Source organism: Cavia porcellus, unplaced genomic scaffold, assembly GCF_034190915.1.
Source record: "Cavia porcellus strain 051 isolate PalLab524CR breed Dunkin Hartley unplaced genomic scaffold, mCavPor4.1 scaffold_40, whole genome shotgun sequence".
In the NCBI taxonomy this organism is placed as follows: Eukaryota; Metazoa; Chordata; class Mammalia; order Rodentia; family Caviidae; genus Cavia; species Cavia porcellus.
In genome coordinates, this window is record NW_026947523.1 from 4,951,535 (window position 1) to 4,967,952 (window position 16,418).

The 16,418-nt window shown below is 60.1% G+C and overlaps 1 protein-coding gene across 3 annotated transcripts in view; it reads right to left on the reverse strand.

The window, feature by feature from the left end:
* Positions 1 to 400: 400 nt before the first annotated feature.
* Mpped1 (metallophosphoesterase domain containing 1) overlaps positions 401 to 16,418 on the reverse strand; it is a 58,934-nt gene continuing 42,916 nt past the window's right edge. For all 3 annotated transcript variants that reach the window (XM_063243857.1, XM_063243855.1, XM_063243856.1), the window contains 3 exons: positions 5,604 to 5,719; positions 4,280 to 4,393; positions 401 to 2,489 (listed from right to left, as the gene is read on the reverse strand). In XM_063243857.1, the coding sequence (XP_063099927.1) occupies positions 2,371 to 2,489; positions 4,280 to 4,393; positions 5,604 to 5,719 (349 nt within the window). In that variant the 3' untranslated portion in view covers positions 401 to 2,370. The remainder of the gene's footprint in view (positions 2,490 to 4,279; positions 4,394 to 5,603; positions 5,720 to 16,418) is intronic.

The following is a 16,418-nucleotide window of genomic DNA, read 5'->3' on the forward strand; positions in this document are numbered from 1 at the left end:
CTGGATGGACAGACAGACAGATGGATATACATGGCAGACATCTTGTAGCTTGGGGGGCTTTTAGACTGAAGTCATTGCCCACCGGTGCACTTCTCAGGCAGTGCCTGGCCCTTTGGACTTCCCATGGCTGTGTTGGACACGTCACCTCTAGGGACAGTCCAGAGCTAAGGCCATCTCGGGTCATCCGCTTTGGGAAATCAGACAGTCAAGGTCTCTGGACACAGCAGGGCACACCCCTGCCTGTGCCACCAGCCCTGTCACCCCTCCACCCACAGACAGGTGCTGCAGGCACGGGGTGACATCGTGGACACAGCTCTGCCCGGGACCCAGGGCTGCTCCACCTCAGCACACCCGGGACAGGCAAGGACGCCCAGAGGAAGACGCGCCAGGCCGACTTCACTCCCTTTGTACAAAGACTTTATTGTCTGACATGCTTGACAAAAAAAAATTACAGCCACAATCAAGTTATGCCAAAATGATTGAGGGGCATTCCCGCCATCTTTCATAGCTCAAGGACTTTTAATGAATTTTCTCTTAAAGTAACAGCTGCCTTCATAACTTTCTTTTCCACATAAAAATACACCATATTCTGAAGATACCTTAGGAAAAACATTTTATTCTTTAAAGTTTATAGTTCTCGGTCCGCATAGAAATTGAGCAGAGGCAAGTCGAACAGTCCTGTGTTTTCTCTTCTCTCCCCATTACTCAGGGCAGGTCCTAATCCCCTTAGGGACTCTGTCAAGTCCCCTGGCTAACCCAAGTGACTTCAGCCACAGGGGGCCCGCCCAAGGCCACAGGGGACTCCGCCCAACACGGTGCTCCTGAACGCCTGACCCAGCTCTCTGTCAAGCTGGGAAGAAATTCCAGCCCTAGGATGCTGGGCTCAGAGTTCAGGATTTTCTGGCGTTTGAGGAACCACGGCTGCTTTTGAACAGCATCCTCCAAAAATAAAACCAAAAGAGCCCTGGATCCATGCGTGTCCTGCTCTGCGGGTAGCGAACTCTGGGTAGTGGCAAAATGAGGGCTCCTCTGAAGCCGGAGACTGAAGTTCAAATCCTGCCTCCGCCCCTTCCGGGCCGCTGCCTCCAGACAAGTTACCACGCCTCTCTGGCCTTCCTGGCCTCATCTGTAAAATGGGGACAACACTCCCAGCCTCGCAGGACTGTCTCAGCATGAAAGGAGATGATAAAGGACCCACGGAAGGCTGCTTCCCGGGGCAGCAAAGCGCTCCTCCTTAGCCAGGTGGGGGTGGGGGTGGAAAACACAGACAGAAGACAATTGCAACATATTGTTAAAATCAAAACGAATGTAAAAATAATTCATGACAAGCAAAATATCAACATCTTAAATAAAGACAGGCTCTGCCCCTGCTCAGCCTGCCCTCGCCTGGCCCGGATGGTTCCTGCTCCCTGGAGATCCGACCCCCAGCGCAGCCCCTGAAAGGGAGCCGGCCAGGGTGCTGCTGCAGGAGCTCAGGACCCACCTGTGCCGGCAGCCGCGAGAGGGTCAGCAGTGGGGGACACATGTGGACTCGTTTGGGGGGGTGTGCACGCAGCTGACCCACAAACCCTCTGGGCTGCTGTGATTTGCAGAGCTGAGCAGTCCCGTTGGACCAAGCCCTGTTCCACCATGACTCGGAGCCCTCCAGCAGACTCTCGACATGAAGACAGCTCTCACCCTGTGGAACCAACTCCCCCCACATCCAGGCTCTGAGCACAGCCCGGGACGCTCAGGCCACTGTCACATCAGCAAGGGTACCCACAGGAAGATAAAGGGGAACTGCAAGGCCACCTCTGTGGGGCCTCCCAGGTGCAGCCCCAATTCCTGAGATGTCCCCAACACTCCCTCAGAGGCCTAGGCCACAGCCACGTCGGCCTCCTCCGGCCTGGCAGGAGAGGAAAGGCTGCCCGGCCCCGGCTCCAAAACTCCCAGCATCCCCGATCCTGGGGCTCGCAGCCACACACCTCTGGGACAGAGGGACATTTGTGCAACCATCTCCAGAGCTCGTCCAAGTGCTGCAGCTTCCCCAAACGAGGGTGCCCAGCAGAGCGGGGTGACCAGTCAGGTGATCCCCAAGCAAGATGGGCCATGAGCCCGAGTGAGGTCCTCCTGGAGGTCCAGGCAAAAACAGTAAAGAGCACACGCCCGACTGGGGCCACGCAGGGTCCCGATGACAGGTGACAGAGGCTGAAGTCAAAGGGGGTTGACTTCCTTCATTCCCAGGCCGTGACCCGTCCAGGGGCTGGTCTCCACGGCCGGCCAGCAGGGGTGTCTAGGTCATTCTGCGTGGACAGGAGCGTGGCAGGGGATCAGTGCTCGGCCAGGTGACACGGCTGATGCAGGTAGGCGGGGCTGGGCAGCAGGGGACAGTCAGGAGTTCCGGGGTGTGGGCAAGTCGATGACTATGGGCGGGTTCACGGGCTGGTAGTTCACAGTGCACACCGACGCGTTCACGTACGTGGTCGTCCCATCCGCCATGACACCGTAGCCTGGAAAATGAACAGACGCCAGTCAGGCCATGATCAAGCAGCTCGGCCGTGGCGGCTGTAGAAGCCCGAGGACGCTGGGTCTCACGGGGCTGACACATCTGTGCCATGGAACTGGTCAGGACAGCGCTCCCAAGCCTGCTGCAGCAGACAGGGGGTCGTCACCCAGCAAGTCCTCCGGCCAGTGCCCGGCACGTGGGACACACTCAGCACCCCATCACCTCTGCCATCGTTTCTGTCACCATGACCATCACCGTCTCCACAGCACCACGACTGCTCACCTCACACCTCCTCATCGCCATCCCTCCACATCAGCACAACCAGCATTACATCACTCTGTGTCACCACCAGCCCACCCCCATGGTCACCTCCATCACCGCTGCCGCCACCTGACCGTCACAGCCAGCATCTCCATCACCACCACCAGCATCTCCTTCCTCCGTACACCATCTGCACCATGACCATCACCATCATGACCATCATGACCACGCCCATCTCCATAATCCCCATCACTTTCTATAACGTCACGATGGCCGTCACCACTGTCCCATCATCGTCTCGTTGTCATAATCACCATCACTGCCACTGTCCCAGCCTTCTCTTCCCCGTCACACCCGCCTCCTACCGCCTCGACTTCCCGAGTCCTTGTCCTTCAGCTCAGATCTCTTCCAAGCAGGAAAGGACACTGTCCCCAGTGTTTGGAGCCCACCACGCCCGCTCAGTTGTGCCGGATGTGGTTTGGGTCACCGAGCCTCAGAGCTGAGGGCCTCTGGAAACACCGGCCCCACTGCTAGCCCACACCGAAGGCCTGGCCCTTCAGTTCTCGGATTCGGCCTTAGATTGCCTGCCTGCTGCCCAGGGGCAGGTGTGGCCTGCTCCCCGCTGCCCGCCGAGAACTTGCTGCAGAGACCCTGGGGCCGTCTGAGGCCCGTCTGCTTCTGCACTGGGAAACCACATGGTGTGTGGGGACCAGGCACACGCAGAGGCCCAGCAGCCCTGGTCCATCTTCAGACAGTGTCAGCGGGTCCAGAAATAGCCCTGGGAGAACCACAGTGGCCCTCACACCCCGGAGGCCCCCGAGGCTTCCTGGTGGGAGGCCCTGGACAGGCAGGGAAAATGCCCAAAGGGGGCAAAAGAAAGCCCATGAGCCCCTGGCGCGCTCAGCTCTGGGGAGGAGGCCGGAGCTCTGACAGCAGAGGCCATGTTCCGCAGCAGGCAGGGCAGGGCCGGGCAGGACCAGGGCGGGAGTCGCCTCCGGGCCTCTCACTGCAGCGCCCCTGCTGACCAGGACGATGACCCTCGCCACGCCCGAGTCGTGGCGCCAGCCCCCAGGACGGAGGCCTCTCAGGCAGGCTGGCAGGTCCCGTGCACTTACTGAGCACCTGCTACCCGCCAGGCCGGGGATGAAAGGGATGGGTCGGGGCCACCAGCCTGGAGGAAGTCACAGTGTGCCCCCTCCACCCGACGACCTAAACACCCCTCCTCTGAAAACCCCCGGCATCTCCCAAAGGCTTCCCAGACTAGCAGCAAGGCAGAGCTGCAGGGCTCGGGGGAGCGACATCCCCAGTCCACAGGACTTTGTGTCCACCCTCCTGTCGCATTCAGGCTGGACATGGTCCACTGACAGCGTGTGTGGGTGACAGTCACAAGGCCAACAGCGCAAGTGGGCTCTTCCGCTTCCGGCGGAAGAACTCGGGGGAGAAGCCCGGGGATGACGGGAGGCCGGCACCCCTGCAAGCCCAGCCAGGAGCCCCCAGCACAGGATGTCCCCTCTGCTCCCCTCCACTACTGACCTTCGTGGATGTGGCCGAAGACGTGCAGCCGTGGCTGCACACGTCTCTGCACCGTGTTGAGCAGCTCCACGCAGCCCACCCGCTGCATCTTCTTGGGGACCCAGTCCAGGAAGCCTGCGTAGGAAGACAGGGGGGCAGTGATGGGCAGGGAGGGCCAGGAGAGGTGCTGGACGCCCGCCAGTGCCCCCGACCACTGCCGCCCAGGGAGCTCGAGGGCAGCAGCTGCCCACTGCAGAGATGAGCAGACTGAGCCCCGAGGGCACCACAGTGGCCGGCCAGCCGGGGCACGGCCTCCGCCTTCCCAGAGACTCCTAACGGCACGGGGGGACCAGGACAGCGCACGCCCGGTCCCCACAGCACAGCACGCCCAGCTCACGTGGCCGCGCTGTCTGCTCGGCAGCCAGCCTCCCCCGGCCGCCCAGATGGCGGCTGCTTATTATCCTCACATGGCTACACAAACGGGGAAAACTGATTACTCGGAGCGGACAGTGAGGGTGCTGGGCCCCGCTCTGTTTGGGTGGGCGACACGGGTTTCTACAACTGCGGGAAGGGGGCAGGGAGCTTTGGCTCACAGAGCCAGGCTGCTGGAGCCAGGGATGAAAGATGTGTGAGGGACATAGCCAGAGCGGGGAAGGAGCGAGGCAGAGGGACAGGGGACCATGGGAGAAGGAAGGCAGGCGGAGGAGAGACTCGGGAAACAGGCAGGAGCAGGCGTGGGGCGAACACGGGTTCAAATCCCAGACTCTGCTGCCTGCCAGCTGTGTGACCCTGAACAAGTGAATTAACCTCTCTGAGCCCCACCTGCGTCCAGCAATTAGCTTTGCTGCCCAGGCACTGGGACCCACGTATATAAGGCTGGGCATCCTCAATCCGCGGTGTGTGCCAGGGCTGGAGGGTGGGGCTCCAGGGCCTCAGCCCGCTGTCACTCACAGCACCCAGGCAGAGCTCTCCTGGAACGCCTGGCACACACAGGCATCCCCAACACGGGCTGTGGGGTCTGTGTGATGGGTGGGGGTGGACAGATGAATAGACAGATGGACGGGTGGGGGTGAGTGGACCGATGCATGGGCCGGCAGCTGGATGGGAGGTGCGGAAGTGGATGGGCGGATGGAGGGACGGGGGTGGACGGGGAGACGGGGAGACAGATGAGGTGGTAAGTGGGAGGTGGAAATGAGGGGGGCAAGAAGGCCAAGGAAAGAAGGGGGAGGGAGGCGGAAGTGGACAGCGAGCGGCAGGACGGAGGTGAAGCCCGCTGCCCGCAGAGCCTCACTGTGAGCTGCTGGCTCAGGGCACTCGGGCACGCAGCCTGGGGCAGCGGGCTTACCCAGCGGCGGTCCGTGGGTGATCAGGACGTCCACGCCCTCGGGAATGAGGTTCCACTTCTCCAGCAGGGCCTGGCCTCGCGGCAGGTTGAAGCCCCAGCCGTAGAACCAGGGCTGCCTAGGGAGGAAGAGCGTGAGCTTCAGCGAGAGCCCGAAGCGTGGGCTGGGCACGGGAAGGGGACAGGCCACGGCAGGAGCGCCGGGACCAGCTCAGCACCGGAAACAGCCGCGGCAGGGGCGGAGACACGCCAGGACACCGGCCAGCCAGAAGGAAGCAGAGCCTGCACTGAGGAGGACGAACTCCGGAGGAGGACGCTCACTGCTGTCCCGAGAGCCCCGGCCAGGCAGCCCAGACAGGCTGGCGCCACTCCAGCCTCCGGCCCCCAGCCCCACTGACCCAGCCTCTCCCCTCCGTGAGGTCCTGGAGAGCAGGGGACCTAGATTCATCCCGTTAGAGGGAACCCGGAAAGAAGACACCATCATCCCTGTGTATACATCAGCTGGGAGCTGTCACGGGTACTAAGCTGTCCCGGGGCAGACAGCTGGATCAAACCACACCAGACGCCCGCCAGGGGCTGGGGCAGGGCTTGGCGGTAGAGCACATGCCTGGCATGTGTGAGGCCCTGGACTCAACCTCTAGCATGAAAGGGAGACAGACAGACAGACAGACAGACACAGAGAGAGAGGATAAGGGAAGAGGAGGGAGGGGGGAGTAAAGCACGCCACCCGGACGTGGTTTTCAGTCACTTGCAACGAAAGCGTGCTGGTGAGGGCCTGAGATGCACCCTTCGGGCTAAATGACTGTGAGCGTCCACATGGACTCTAGGGTCAGGGCCCTTGCCATCACTGTCTCCACCTCCTTGACCTCCTCACCACCAACACAGAAGCCCTCCCGTGGGAGCAGCAAGCAGACACCTCTGCAGACCAAGACGCCAAGTGCCAGCGCGTCTCCAGCCTCCGCGCCGCGAGAACTCAGTTTTCTTAGCGCAGCCAAATCACCACCACCACCGCTGTTACGTGACCATCACCACCATCATGGGCCCAACCGCGCCCCTGAAAAGGCACTTGGCCAAACTCTGGTCCTGTGAATGTGGCTTCGTTAGAAATGGGGCCCCCACCACCCCACCACAGACACAGTAAGCCAAAGTAGGTCAGGCTGGGGGATGGTGGGCCCTACATCCAGTGGTCAGTGTCCTTCCTAGAACCATGTGGAAACGGAGACCCGGGCTGTAGAGGTTCAGCATGCGCAAGGCAGGGAGGGACAGAGAGACTGGATGAAGCTTCTAGAAGCCAAGGCATGCTGGGGAGGACTCCAGGCAGCCTCTGGGAGCCAGGAGAGGCCTGGAGAGATTCTCCTTCAGACTGCTGGGCTGCAGAACCACGGTGAACACATTTCCCTTGGTGGTGATGGCTGTTACGCAGCCCTGCACACTGATACAATCACCATCAGGGTCAGTGCCACCTCAGGACTCCACCCCCGCAGCCAGGCAGGCCGGGCAGGTCTCCTTTGTTCTATGGATGAGGCAGCTGAGGACCCAGGACACTGTCTCCAGCAGGCCCCACACAGCTCCTTCTGTGCCAGGCCCTGTCCTAGTACATGAGGGGGGGTCACAAGCACCCCATGAATTAAAGGCTTGAGTTTTCAGATGAGGAGCCCGAGACTCTCAGAGATGAGCCGGTGCTGGGATTTGGCCACCTTGTGACTGCTTCCTGCCTGTGCACACACTATGCCTGAGGGTGTGGTCAGGCCCCTCCTGTGCCCAGAGCTGCCCCCTAAGTCCCACGGCCCACTCTGCTAACCCAAATGTCTCTGCCACCCAACCCGCCTGTGGGGAACCCCCCGGGGGTTCCATGGAACACCCTTTGAGAACCATGAGGGAATCAGAGGAGCCCAGGGTGACGTGAAGGGTCCACGGAGACATCATCAAACCCAGACGATGCTCTCTGCCCTCACCATCGGGCCGGTGGTTCATCTCCTGGGATTGGGGCTCACAGAGCAGCACAAGCAAGGCACACTGGTCACTGCTCGGGGGCAGAAGTCCCTGTGCTGTCTTAGCCACCGGCCAGGGAAGGGCAGACAAACGCTGGACGAGGGGTGGGGACAGGCCCTGGACTCCCGGACGGCCCGGTGTGAGGCCACATGACTCAGGCTTTAATGCTGAAGCAGTCCCCACCGTCTGAAGACCCCGAAGCCCCCAAGAATGGACGGCAGGCGGCACAGCACTGAGCACCGTCCCCCAAGCCCGACACCCAAGTGCTCGGCCACCGTCACCATCACCACAGTCTCCAGGCTGACGCTGGGTGACAAAGCCTTGGCCCAGGGCAGGGGTTTCACCCTGCATTTTGATGGGGAGCGGCACCATCTCTCGGGCAGCTCGGCTCTGGACCCCAGAAGCTGTCTGTCCCGTCACACACCATGGAGACTGAGCACCCCAAAGCCCCCCGGGGCCCTCTCGGGAGCTCCGGCCCAGGCAGCCTACCGGGAAGGAGCAGCACATTTCTGGCGCTGGCTTCCAAACACAGGCTCCGGTTTTCAAAATTCTAATCAAATATTTACCAGACGGGACACCACCTCCCCAGTGCGGGGAGAAGGTGGGGGTTAGTGCTCCCGAGGCTCCGCAGGGCTGGTATTTGGGGAGACTCAGAAACACGTCAGAGGTCCCGTGTACCCCCAGAAGCCAACCCCAGGGAACCCCTGACTGTCCCGGCTTCATATTGCCCACAGCTCCATGGAGCCGTGCCCTGGGGTGACAATGTCCTGCCCGCTTCTTGGAAACACAGGACCTGGAATCCTGGGCGGCTGGACTCAAGCCACCGCTGGGGAGGCCCAGAGAGGTCGTTCTGCCTCCCAGGATTGCACAGCAGTGGACGGCAGAGTGGGTGGAGACACAGAGCGGTCCCCACTGTCCCTCCCACATCCCCATGTCCACCCTACCCATCGATGGGGCCATGAGAACACCCCAAAGGTACAGGCACACTGGTCACATTGTCTGCAGGTCCTGTCTGGTGGCCTCACCTCCTGGAGGGCCAGGGACCACTGTGCCCCCATCTGATGGGCAGAGAGGACGCTACAGCTGACATCAGACGGCCTGGTCCTTCCCTTCCCAGCCTCATCAGACGGGAAGAGGAGGGCACTGTCTGCAGACCATGCCGCTCAGGGCAGGGAGGACCTGGCTTGCTGGCCGCTGTACCCCACGGCTGGACACAGGGGAGGTGGGGACAGCCAGAGAGCCTGAGGCTGGACCCCTCTCTGTGACCACGATCTGAACACTGAACCCCTCGCTGCAAGGGGTGCTCAGCAGGAAGAGGCGACTCCCGCAGCGGGGCTCCCAGAAAGCAGCCCTGAGCCAGCCCCAGGCGAGTGCTCTGCAGAGGGCGGGCAGGAGTGGGAGGTGGCCTGCAGGCAGGGTTCTCTCCAGGGCCACCTCACTCCCCACGCCTCTGAGCAGCCCCCTGGGGCTGGACAATCTCTGTCTGGTGCTCAAGGGCCAGGAGACAGGGGTGACACTGGGGCTGCGTCCTCTCAGCCACTGCTGGACGATGAAATGTCCCCTCCATGTCCCACGAGGCCCGGGATCATCTCTGGGACAGGACACAGGGGCTCCCAGGGGCCTGCCAGCCAAGCGGCCACCACCTGTGGTCTGAGAACTCTGCACCTCTGCGCCTTGAAGCTGGGTGCCCGGGAGCATTGTCACCGCACCCCAGGGCCGGGCTGCCAGGCCACGCCTCCTCTGTCCACCCACCTCCCCCGCCACCATGGCGCTGGGCACCTCTCGCCCCAAGGAGGATGACTCAGAATTCCGCCTGAGCACGGGACGCGGCTTTATGTCCTGAATCTCTGTCTTTCTGTTCTAAAGTAACCATTGGAATAATTTTCTTACAGAATGATAGTTGCCATGACAACCGGAGCAAATTTTCCTTTTCTGAAACAGATGTCTCATTTAGTTGAAAATTAGAATGTGAACAAACCCATGGGAAAAATTAATTCAAACTTTAACAGAGCGCTGAACACAACGTGAGTGCTCAGAGGTTAACCCCTTAACAGCCTCTCTGTGCGCGGTGGAAGCCTTCCCGAGCCAGCTCATTAAGCCCGCTTAGCCAATATCAATGACCTCCTCACCGCCAGTCATTTGGGGCTCCCCCGCAGCGTGGATCCCGGCTTCTCTCACCGCAGCGGGGTGGGGGACGCTCACAGACAGCAAATGGCGAAAGCAGGGCTGGCCGGCCTGGGGCGCCGTCTCCACAGGATGGCGTGTGGCCCCTTGTTTAAGGAGCCTGGGCCCAGCCACCCTGCCTGTCTGCTCATTTACCTGCCATCTTGGGGTCTAGGGCCGTGGTGGGGTCAGCCCGGTGGGGACTTGGGGCCAGGCAGGGTGCAAGCCCTTAGAGGGGACCCTACATGGGAGACCGAGGGGACTCGGGAGGGGCCCCACACGAACACAGCTCCGAAGACCTCTCCAAGAGCAGCCGGGCTCGACCCTCACGCCCATCCCTGCCCAGCCGTCCCCGCTGGACAGCTGCAGATGAGGCCAGGAGAGCAACCAAGAGACACGGCCAAGGCTCGGACCCAGAATGCTGGTTCCAGGGCCGGCACCCTTCACTGCCCTCCCAGATTACAAAAATCCGAGCAGGAGATGGAGCTCTGTGCTTCTCAGCAGAGCCCCGCAGGCAGCTGTGGCCATGTGCAGCCGCTCAGGAGGCCCCGCCTCGGACCCGGGCTCCAGGCTCCTGCATCCGGGGCCGACCCAGTGGTGGATGGGGGAGGACCCTGGGGCGGACAGCACAGGTGCCCGTCTCAGTGGTGGCCTCCGGCCGGTCCTAGGCAGCCCACCTTGCAGACCATCCTGCTCCGACTCCCTGCTAAGTTCGCCAGAGGGCTGCACAGTGACCTTCCGTCTCCTGGGCATGGCCAGCCCTGTCCTCCCCTGAGTGCTTCCCCTGGCCTCTCCCCGTGGTCCATGACCCTTTATTCACTAAGGCCTGCCCTCTTCCTGCAACGTCCCCTGATCATGTCTCTCCCACAAGCACAGGCAGCCACTCCCCACCCCGAGTGCCCTGTGATGACCCCTCCAGGACAGACCCGGGGCGGATCTGCCCGTGAGTCCCTCAGGCCCCAGAGACAGGAGGCTTGGGCCCATGTGGGTTTCAGGAAGGGTTTGCTCAAGGTGTGAGTGAATGAAGGATGAACAGGCAGGCGCTCTCCCTGCCAGGTGGTGGGGGGAGCTGCAAGTTGGCAGCCCCCCACACACACCCTCCAGGTCACAGCCCCGCCCAGAAACTGGCAGTCAGGACCCAGGACCAAGAACCGAACACATGAGGAGTCCTCCCAGCTGCTGGGCATCCCCTCCTCAGGAGGGCTCTGAGCCCATTTCACTGATGAGGCCCCCGAGGCAAAGCCAGGCCCAGGGTGTCACACCCCCTGCAGCAGCCTGATCCCGAGAGCCCTGCTGCCACCTCAGGCTGCCCTTTCCCCCTCGGTGGGGAAGCCGGTCAGGGAGGGAGGAAGAAGGGGCCTCTTACGGTGGACAGCTGCGCTGTTTCCCCTCTGGACAACCTCTGCCACCCGCATCCCACACAGTGGTACAGTGACACAGTAACGGGCCTGCCCACATGGCTGGCACAGCATCCCCAGCTCTCAAAAGAGCCAGGTCCTCCACATGCTGTCCCCCAACGTGTGCTCGGCCTGCCCCCCCCACACACACACACAAAGACGGGCTCCCTGGCCATTTCCAGGTGAGGATGGCACCTGTCACTGCCCCGCGCCCCTCCTCGGAGCCCGCAGCATCCAGGGAGGCTGCACTCCGTTCTGTAGCTCGGGGAATGGGCCGGGGTCAGGCCCGGGTCCCCATGGGAGCGCACACCTGCACCAGCCCCTCTCCTGGGACACCCCGCTGTCACCTGCCCAGCTCCGATGAGAGGTCAGCCTTGTGGCCCCTCTCTGTGCCCCTCGGGCTGAGGAGCGGAGGGAGGTAATGGCCAGGGTGCCACGGGCCTGAGGTGCTGACAGGGCCCAGGCCACGTGGAGCTGGGCAGTGTCCAGTGTCACCCCTAGCCAGGCACACGGCCACGGTGACACGACGAGGGGACCAGGGTGCGCGTGTGCGCAGGGCACGTGTGCGCAGGGCACGTGTGTGCAGCGGCAGGGGCTCTGGGCAGTGCGAGGGGCTGGGGGGACACAAGAGCCGGAAGGGAGGGCTGTGCAAGTGTGTGTGAATACGAATGTGAGTGAGAACGTGTGTGAGCGTGTGTGCCTACAATGCGTTGGGTATGTGTGAACAGTATGAGTGTACACGTGTGAGCAGGAGTGTGTGCGTGAATGTGAGAATGCGTGCCCATGTGTGGCCATGAGTGTGAATACTGCCTGAGTGTGCACACACACATACAAAGATGAAGGTGTGAGTGTGCATGTGTGTGAGCAGATGTGTGAATGCACATGAGTATGTGTGAGTGTGCTGTGAGTGTGAGCGTGCACAAGTGTGTGCATGCAGGGCAGCACAGCGAGGGCCGGCACCAAGCACTTCTGTCCCTGGCCGAGTGCGGGCTCCTGTCCTGAGGCCCCGTGGGGATCGGAGGGCAGAGCTGCAGTGGGACCTCTGATGGGGCCACCCCGTCACTGGGGCTGCCAACCCTACACCCCGGCTCCTGCGTGGCTGTCCCGTCAGTCCCATGGACAGGCCCCACGCTGACACACGTGGGCTCTGGAGAGGAGAGCAGGGAGCCCCGGGAGGCCGCGGCAGCCCCAGCCCCCAGCTCCCTGAGCCCCGCCTGTCTCCCCCACCTACACCCCGGGCAGGCTCCTGAGGTACCCAGCAGCAGCAGGAACCCCAAGCCCGAGTTCCAGCCCGGCCCTTCCTGGGCCGAGCCGAGCTGTCCACACCCGCAGTGACCAGGCGCTGCCTCTTCCGGGCCGAGATCCTGGGCCATCCCTGGCAGCCTGGGCCCGCTCTCCACCTCTGTGGAATGCGCTGGACCCCGCCTGGCCCCGCCACCCTGTAGATTAAATGGGGAGCTGTGGGGGAGCAGCTCCCAGGCAGTGACAGGGCAGTCTCGGAGTCACCCCCTGAATGAAGAGGGGGTCGTGGCCCTGGCTAAGATGCCCGGAAACACAGACAACATGTCACAAACGGTGCTTCCGAAGAGGGGGGACTGCAGTCTCTGGGCGGGGAAATGGGGGGCCAGTGACCGAGAGGCAACAGAGGCAGCTTAGGCCATTAAAGGGGGCACTTCTCAGAAAAGTGGCGGGCAGGGGAGCCTGAAGCCTCTGGCCAGGTGGACGGGGCGGGCCTCACTGTTACCCATCAGCAAGTGACCGGTGACAGAGGGCCGTGGGGGCTGTCTCAGGACGGGCAGCCTGCACCGTGGCCAGGACCTCAGTCATACCCTGTGAGAGGGGCCGACAACATACTCTGTAACCTCCAATAACATGCCGGGGCACCTCGCAGGGCACAGTCCTTGGGGACCCCGTCCCTCCATCCCCAGCCCAGCCTGGCCTCGATTTCTCTGTGACATCTCATGTAAGCAAGCACTTTGCTTCTCGGAGCTCAGTCACCCCATCTTGTAAACGGGCACGAGGGTTGGGGCCTCCCCGGCATCTGGCAGACTTGGGCAGCTGACGCTCAGAGCCTCTGGGACAGTGGCAGAATGGCTCCTCCTACCGCATGTCCCATGGGCAGGCAGCCCCATGCAGCATCAGGGCGCAGACCTGCAGCTCCCCAGCTGCTCCGTCCCTGCCCTGGTCCACGCATCAGGCCTGGTCAGTGCCCGAAGCAGAGGAGGGAAAGGAGGCACACTAGTGCCCACCCCAGCCTCCTCCCAGGGCCACCAGCCCTACAGGATGTCTGTCCCCTCCAAAGCCTCATGGGTACACAGCTGGTCTTTTAGAAGAGCACTGCGTGACAGGGTGTCGCGCTCACCCCTGGATTAGTCCTCTGATGGGTTCAGAGCTGAATGCAAAGCAGGCAGCGGAAGCCTGGTGGGGGGAGGTGGTCAGTGGGGCGTGGCCTGGAGGGTCTGTCCCCTCCTCCTCCCTTGATCCCTCTCTGCTTCCCGCCTGCCTGCCGTGGACTGTTTCTCCTCCACAACACCACCCTGCCTGGGACTCACCTCTACAAACTGTGAGCCAAAATAAACCTCTCCTCCTTTGATTTGTGGGTGTCAGGTCTTGCGCCCCAGCAACGAGACAGTCACTGACCTCCCTGAATCGGGAGGACCAGGGACCGCTGCTGCCATTTCCCAGAAGCTCCGTCCTCAGGGTGGCTTCCTCGGGGAGCAGTCCTGGGCCTCTGGCTCTGGAGACGGGTGCAGGGACCGGGCCTGGCCTGAGGTCCAGGCCTGCTGGGAGCACCTGGCTTCCAGGCCCAGAATCCAGCTCGGAGCCCCGACTCCCAGCAATGGGCCCAGAAGTCACTTCTCAAAGTTTAATGTCTCAGCAGGTTTAGATTTCTTCTTTCAAAATACCAGAAGTAATTAGACCAGATGGACCCGCGGCGTGCCAATTCCACTCCTCCCTTTTTTTTTTTTAAATCAAGGCCGTTTTCAGTTAAATGAGAACAAAAATGCATCCAAAAACCATAAATGAATACGGAATGTATACGGGATTTTTTTTTTTAACACTTAGGGTTTTGTAACAGTCGAGTTCTTCCTCTTCTCCTGCAGTTGGTTCTGGCCCCTTTCCCTAAGATGCTACCCACAAGGAAAGGCTTGGTGCTGAAGGTGCCCAGAGATCAGGGAGAGAAATGGCTTCCCTGAGTCCTGCAGGGTCGTGGCACGCTGCATCAGGCCTAGTTTGTGTGCAGCCGGGAGGAGAGGAAGACCCAGGGACAGCAGTCTGGGAGGAGGCAACAGACAGGAGTAGACACAGGAGAAACAGGCCTGCGTCAACCCAGTTCCTGCGTCGTGGCATCATCCACCAACATTCATTTATTCATTCGACAAATGTTTATTATGGTAAGCCAGGTACTGTACTAGGCACGGGAGTCAGGTCCAGAGAGATTAGGCCACCTAGGGAAGGCTCGGGTCCTCAGCCTTGTGGAGCTTCAAACATTCTAATGGGCAAACGAGGTATGAAAGAAATCAACTCTGAAAGTAATACAGTGCGGTCCTGCTGCTGCACAGATGGAAAGTGTGACAAAGGTGTGCACACCCACCCAGTGTAGACAAAGATGGCAGCGGAGCCTCCACAGAGGAGACAGCAGCCTTTCTCAGCAATACGACCGGCCACCTGACGCCCACGTGGAGGCGTCCTGAACGAGACCCCACCTCACGCCATCACACTGCCATTCATTCCGGGGGCCCCACACCTAAGCGTGGAAGGCAAATTGATACGGTTCTGGGAAACACAACAGGCTTCAGGAGAAGGAAGACTTCCTCAGCAGGACACGGAAAGCACGTCCCATGAAGAAAAGCAGCAAGACATTTGTGGCACCAAAATCAAGAACTTCTGCTTATCCAACAGCTCGGCTAAAAGAGGGAAAACGCAGCTCACAGCAGAGGGCAAAGTTTTTGGTAAACTTGCAGCTGACCAAGGGCTCCTATCACATTCGGAAGCCCTACAGAAGCTGAACCAAGAAGAACAAGATGCACACTCGAAATCATTTTTTTAAATGGTCAAAAGACGGCTTCACAAAAGAGGAAATCAGGTAGTCCGTAAATGCATAAAAAGACTCTCAGCCTCCCTGGTCGTCAGGGAAGGCACTTCGAACCTATAGAGACAACTACACACGCTCACCAGAATGAAATGGGGAAGCCCTCCAATACCAAGTGCTGGCGAAGATGCAGGGAAAGACCATGCAGGCAGGGAAAGGCCGACGTAAGTACTCTGAAAAACAGGTAGCAGCTCCACTGAGACTGAAGGGCTGCGTGGTCAAATACCTGGCGCCACACATTCATACCTGTGTGTACAAGTGCGTGTGTGACAACTAGGCATGTACATTTCTGTGTACTAGGACACATGTACAAGAGTGTTTACAGCAACAGCACTTTCAATAGCCAAGCCGATGGTACTTAGATTTGGGAGAAAGAACAAAGAAATGACTATAATCAACTCAATGAAATTCTATAAAGCAGTGGAAAAAACCCAACACAATATGAAAAAATCTTTAAAGATAATATAATCAATAAAATGAGGCCCCAACTGTCTAATAAGCCATAGTGCACTGTGTCCATCTTTATACAGTTCACGGAACAGGCAGCTGGAGGGTGATGTGGGAGGTCTTTGCGCCTTCCATTCAAGTTTTCGATGAACTTGAAGCTTTCTAAAGCATAAAATCCCATTAAATTAAGGAAGAAATAAGCAGAACTAAAAATTTCAGAACGAAAGGATGCCAGGTGAAAAACAGCGTGCCCAGTTACATTTGAATTTCAGATAAAGAATAAATTTTTGATGTAATTATGTCCCAAATGTTGCATGAGATACACTGTATTTTACAAACGATTCCCCCCAGGCCCGGTGGTACACCTGACAGCCTCAGGAGGCTGAGGCAAGAGGGTTGCGGTTTAGAAGCCAGCTGAGCAGCATAGAGCCTCCGCATCAAAAGAATAAATAAGTAAAATTAAAAATTAGAGATGCTGGGATGCACCTCTGGGGTTCAGCCCCCAAATCACACAGCCCAGAAAAGGGGAGGCCAAGATTTAGGCTCAAGCAGTTTGGTTACAGACCCACAAGCGGGGCGGCAGGAGGGCTGAACACCACTGGGCAGAGAGATCTGACCCAGAGCCACTGGCCTGGTCCTCCGAGCCTAGCCGGCACCTCTCCGCCTGCTGATAGCCCTCTTCCCCACCCCGCTCAAAGCTCTCGCCCTTCCCTGCGCACCTCTGGG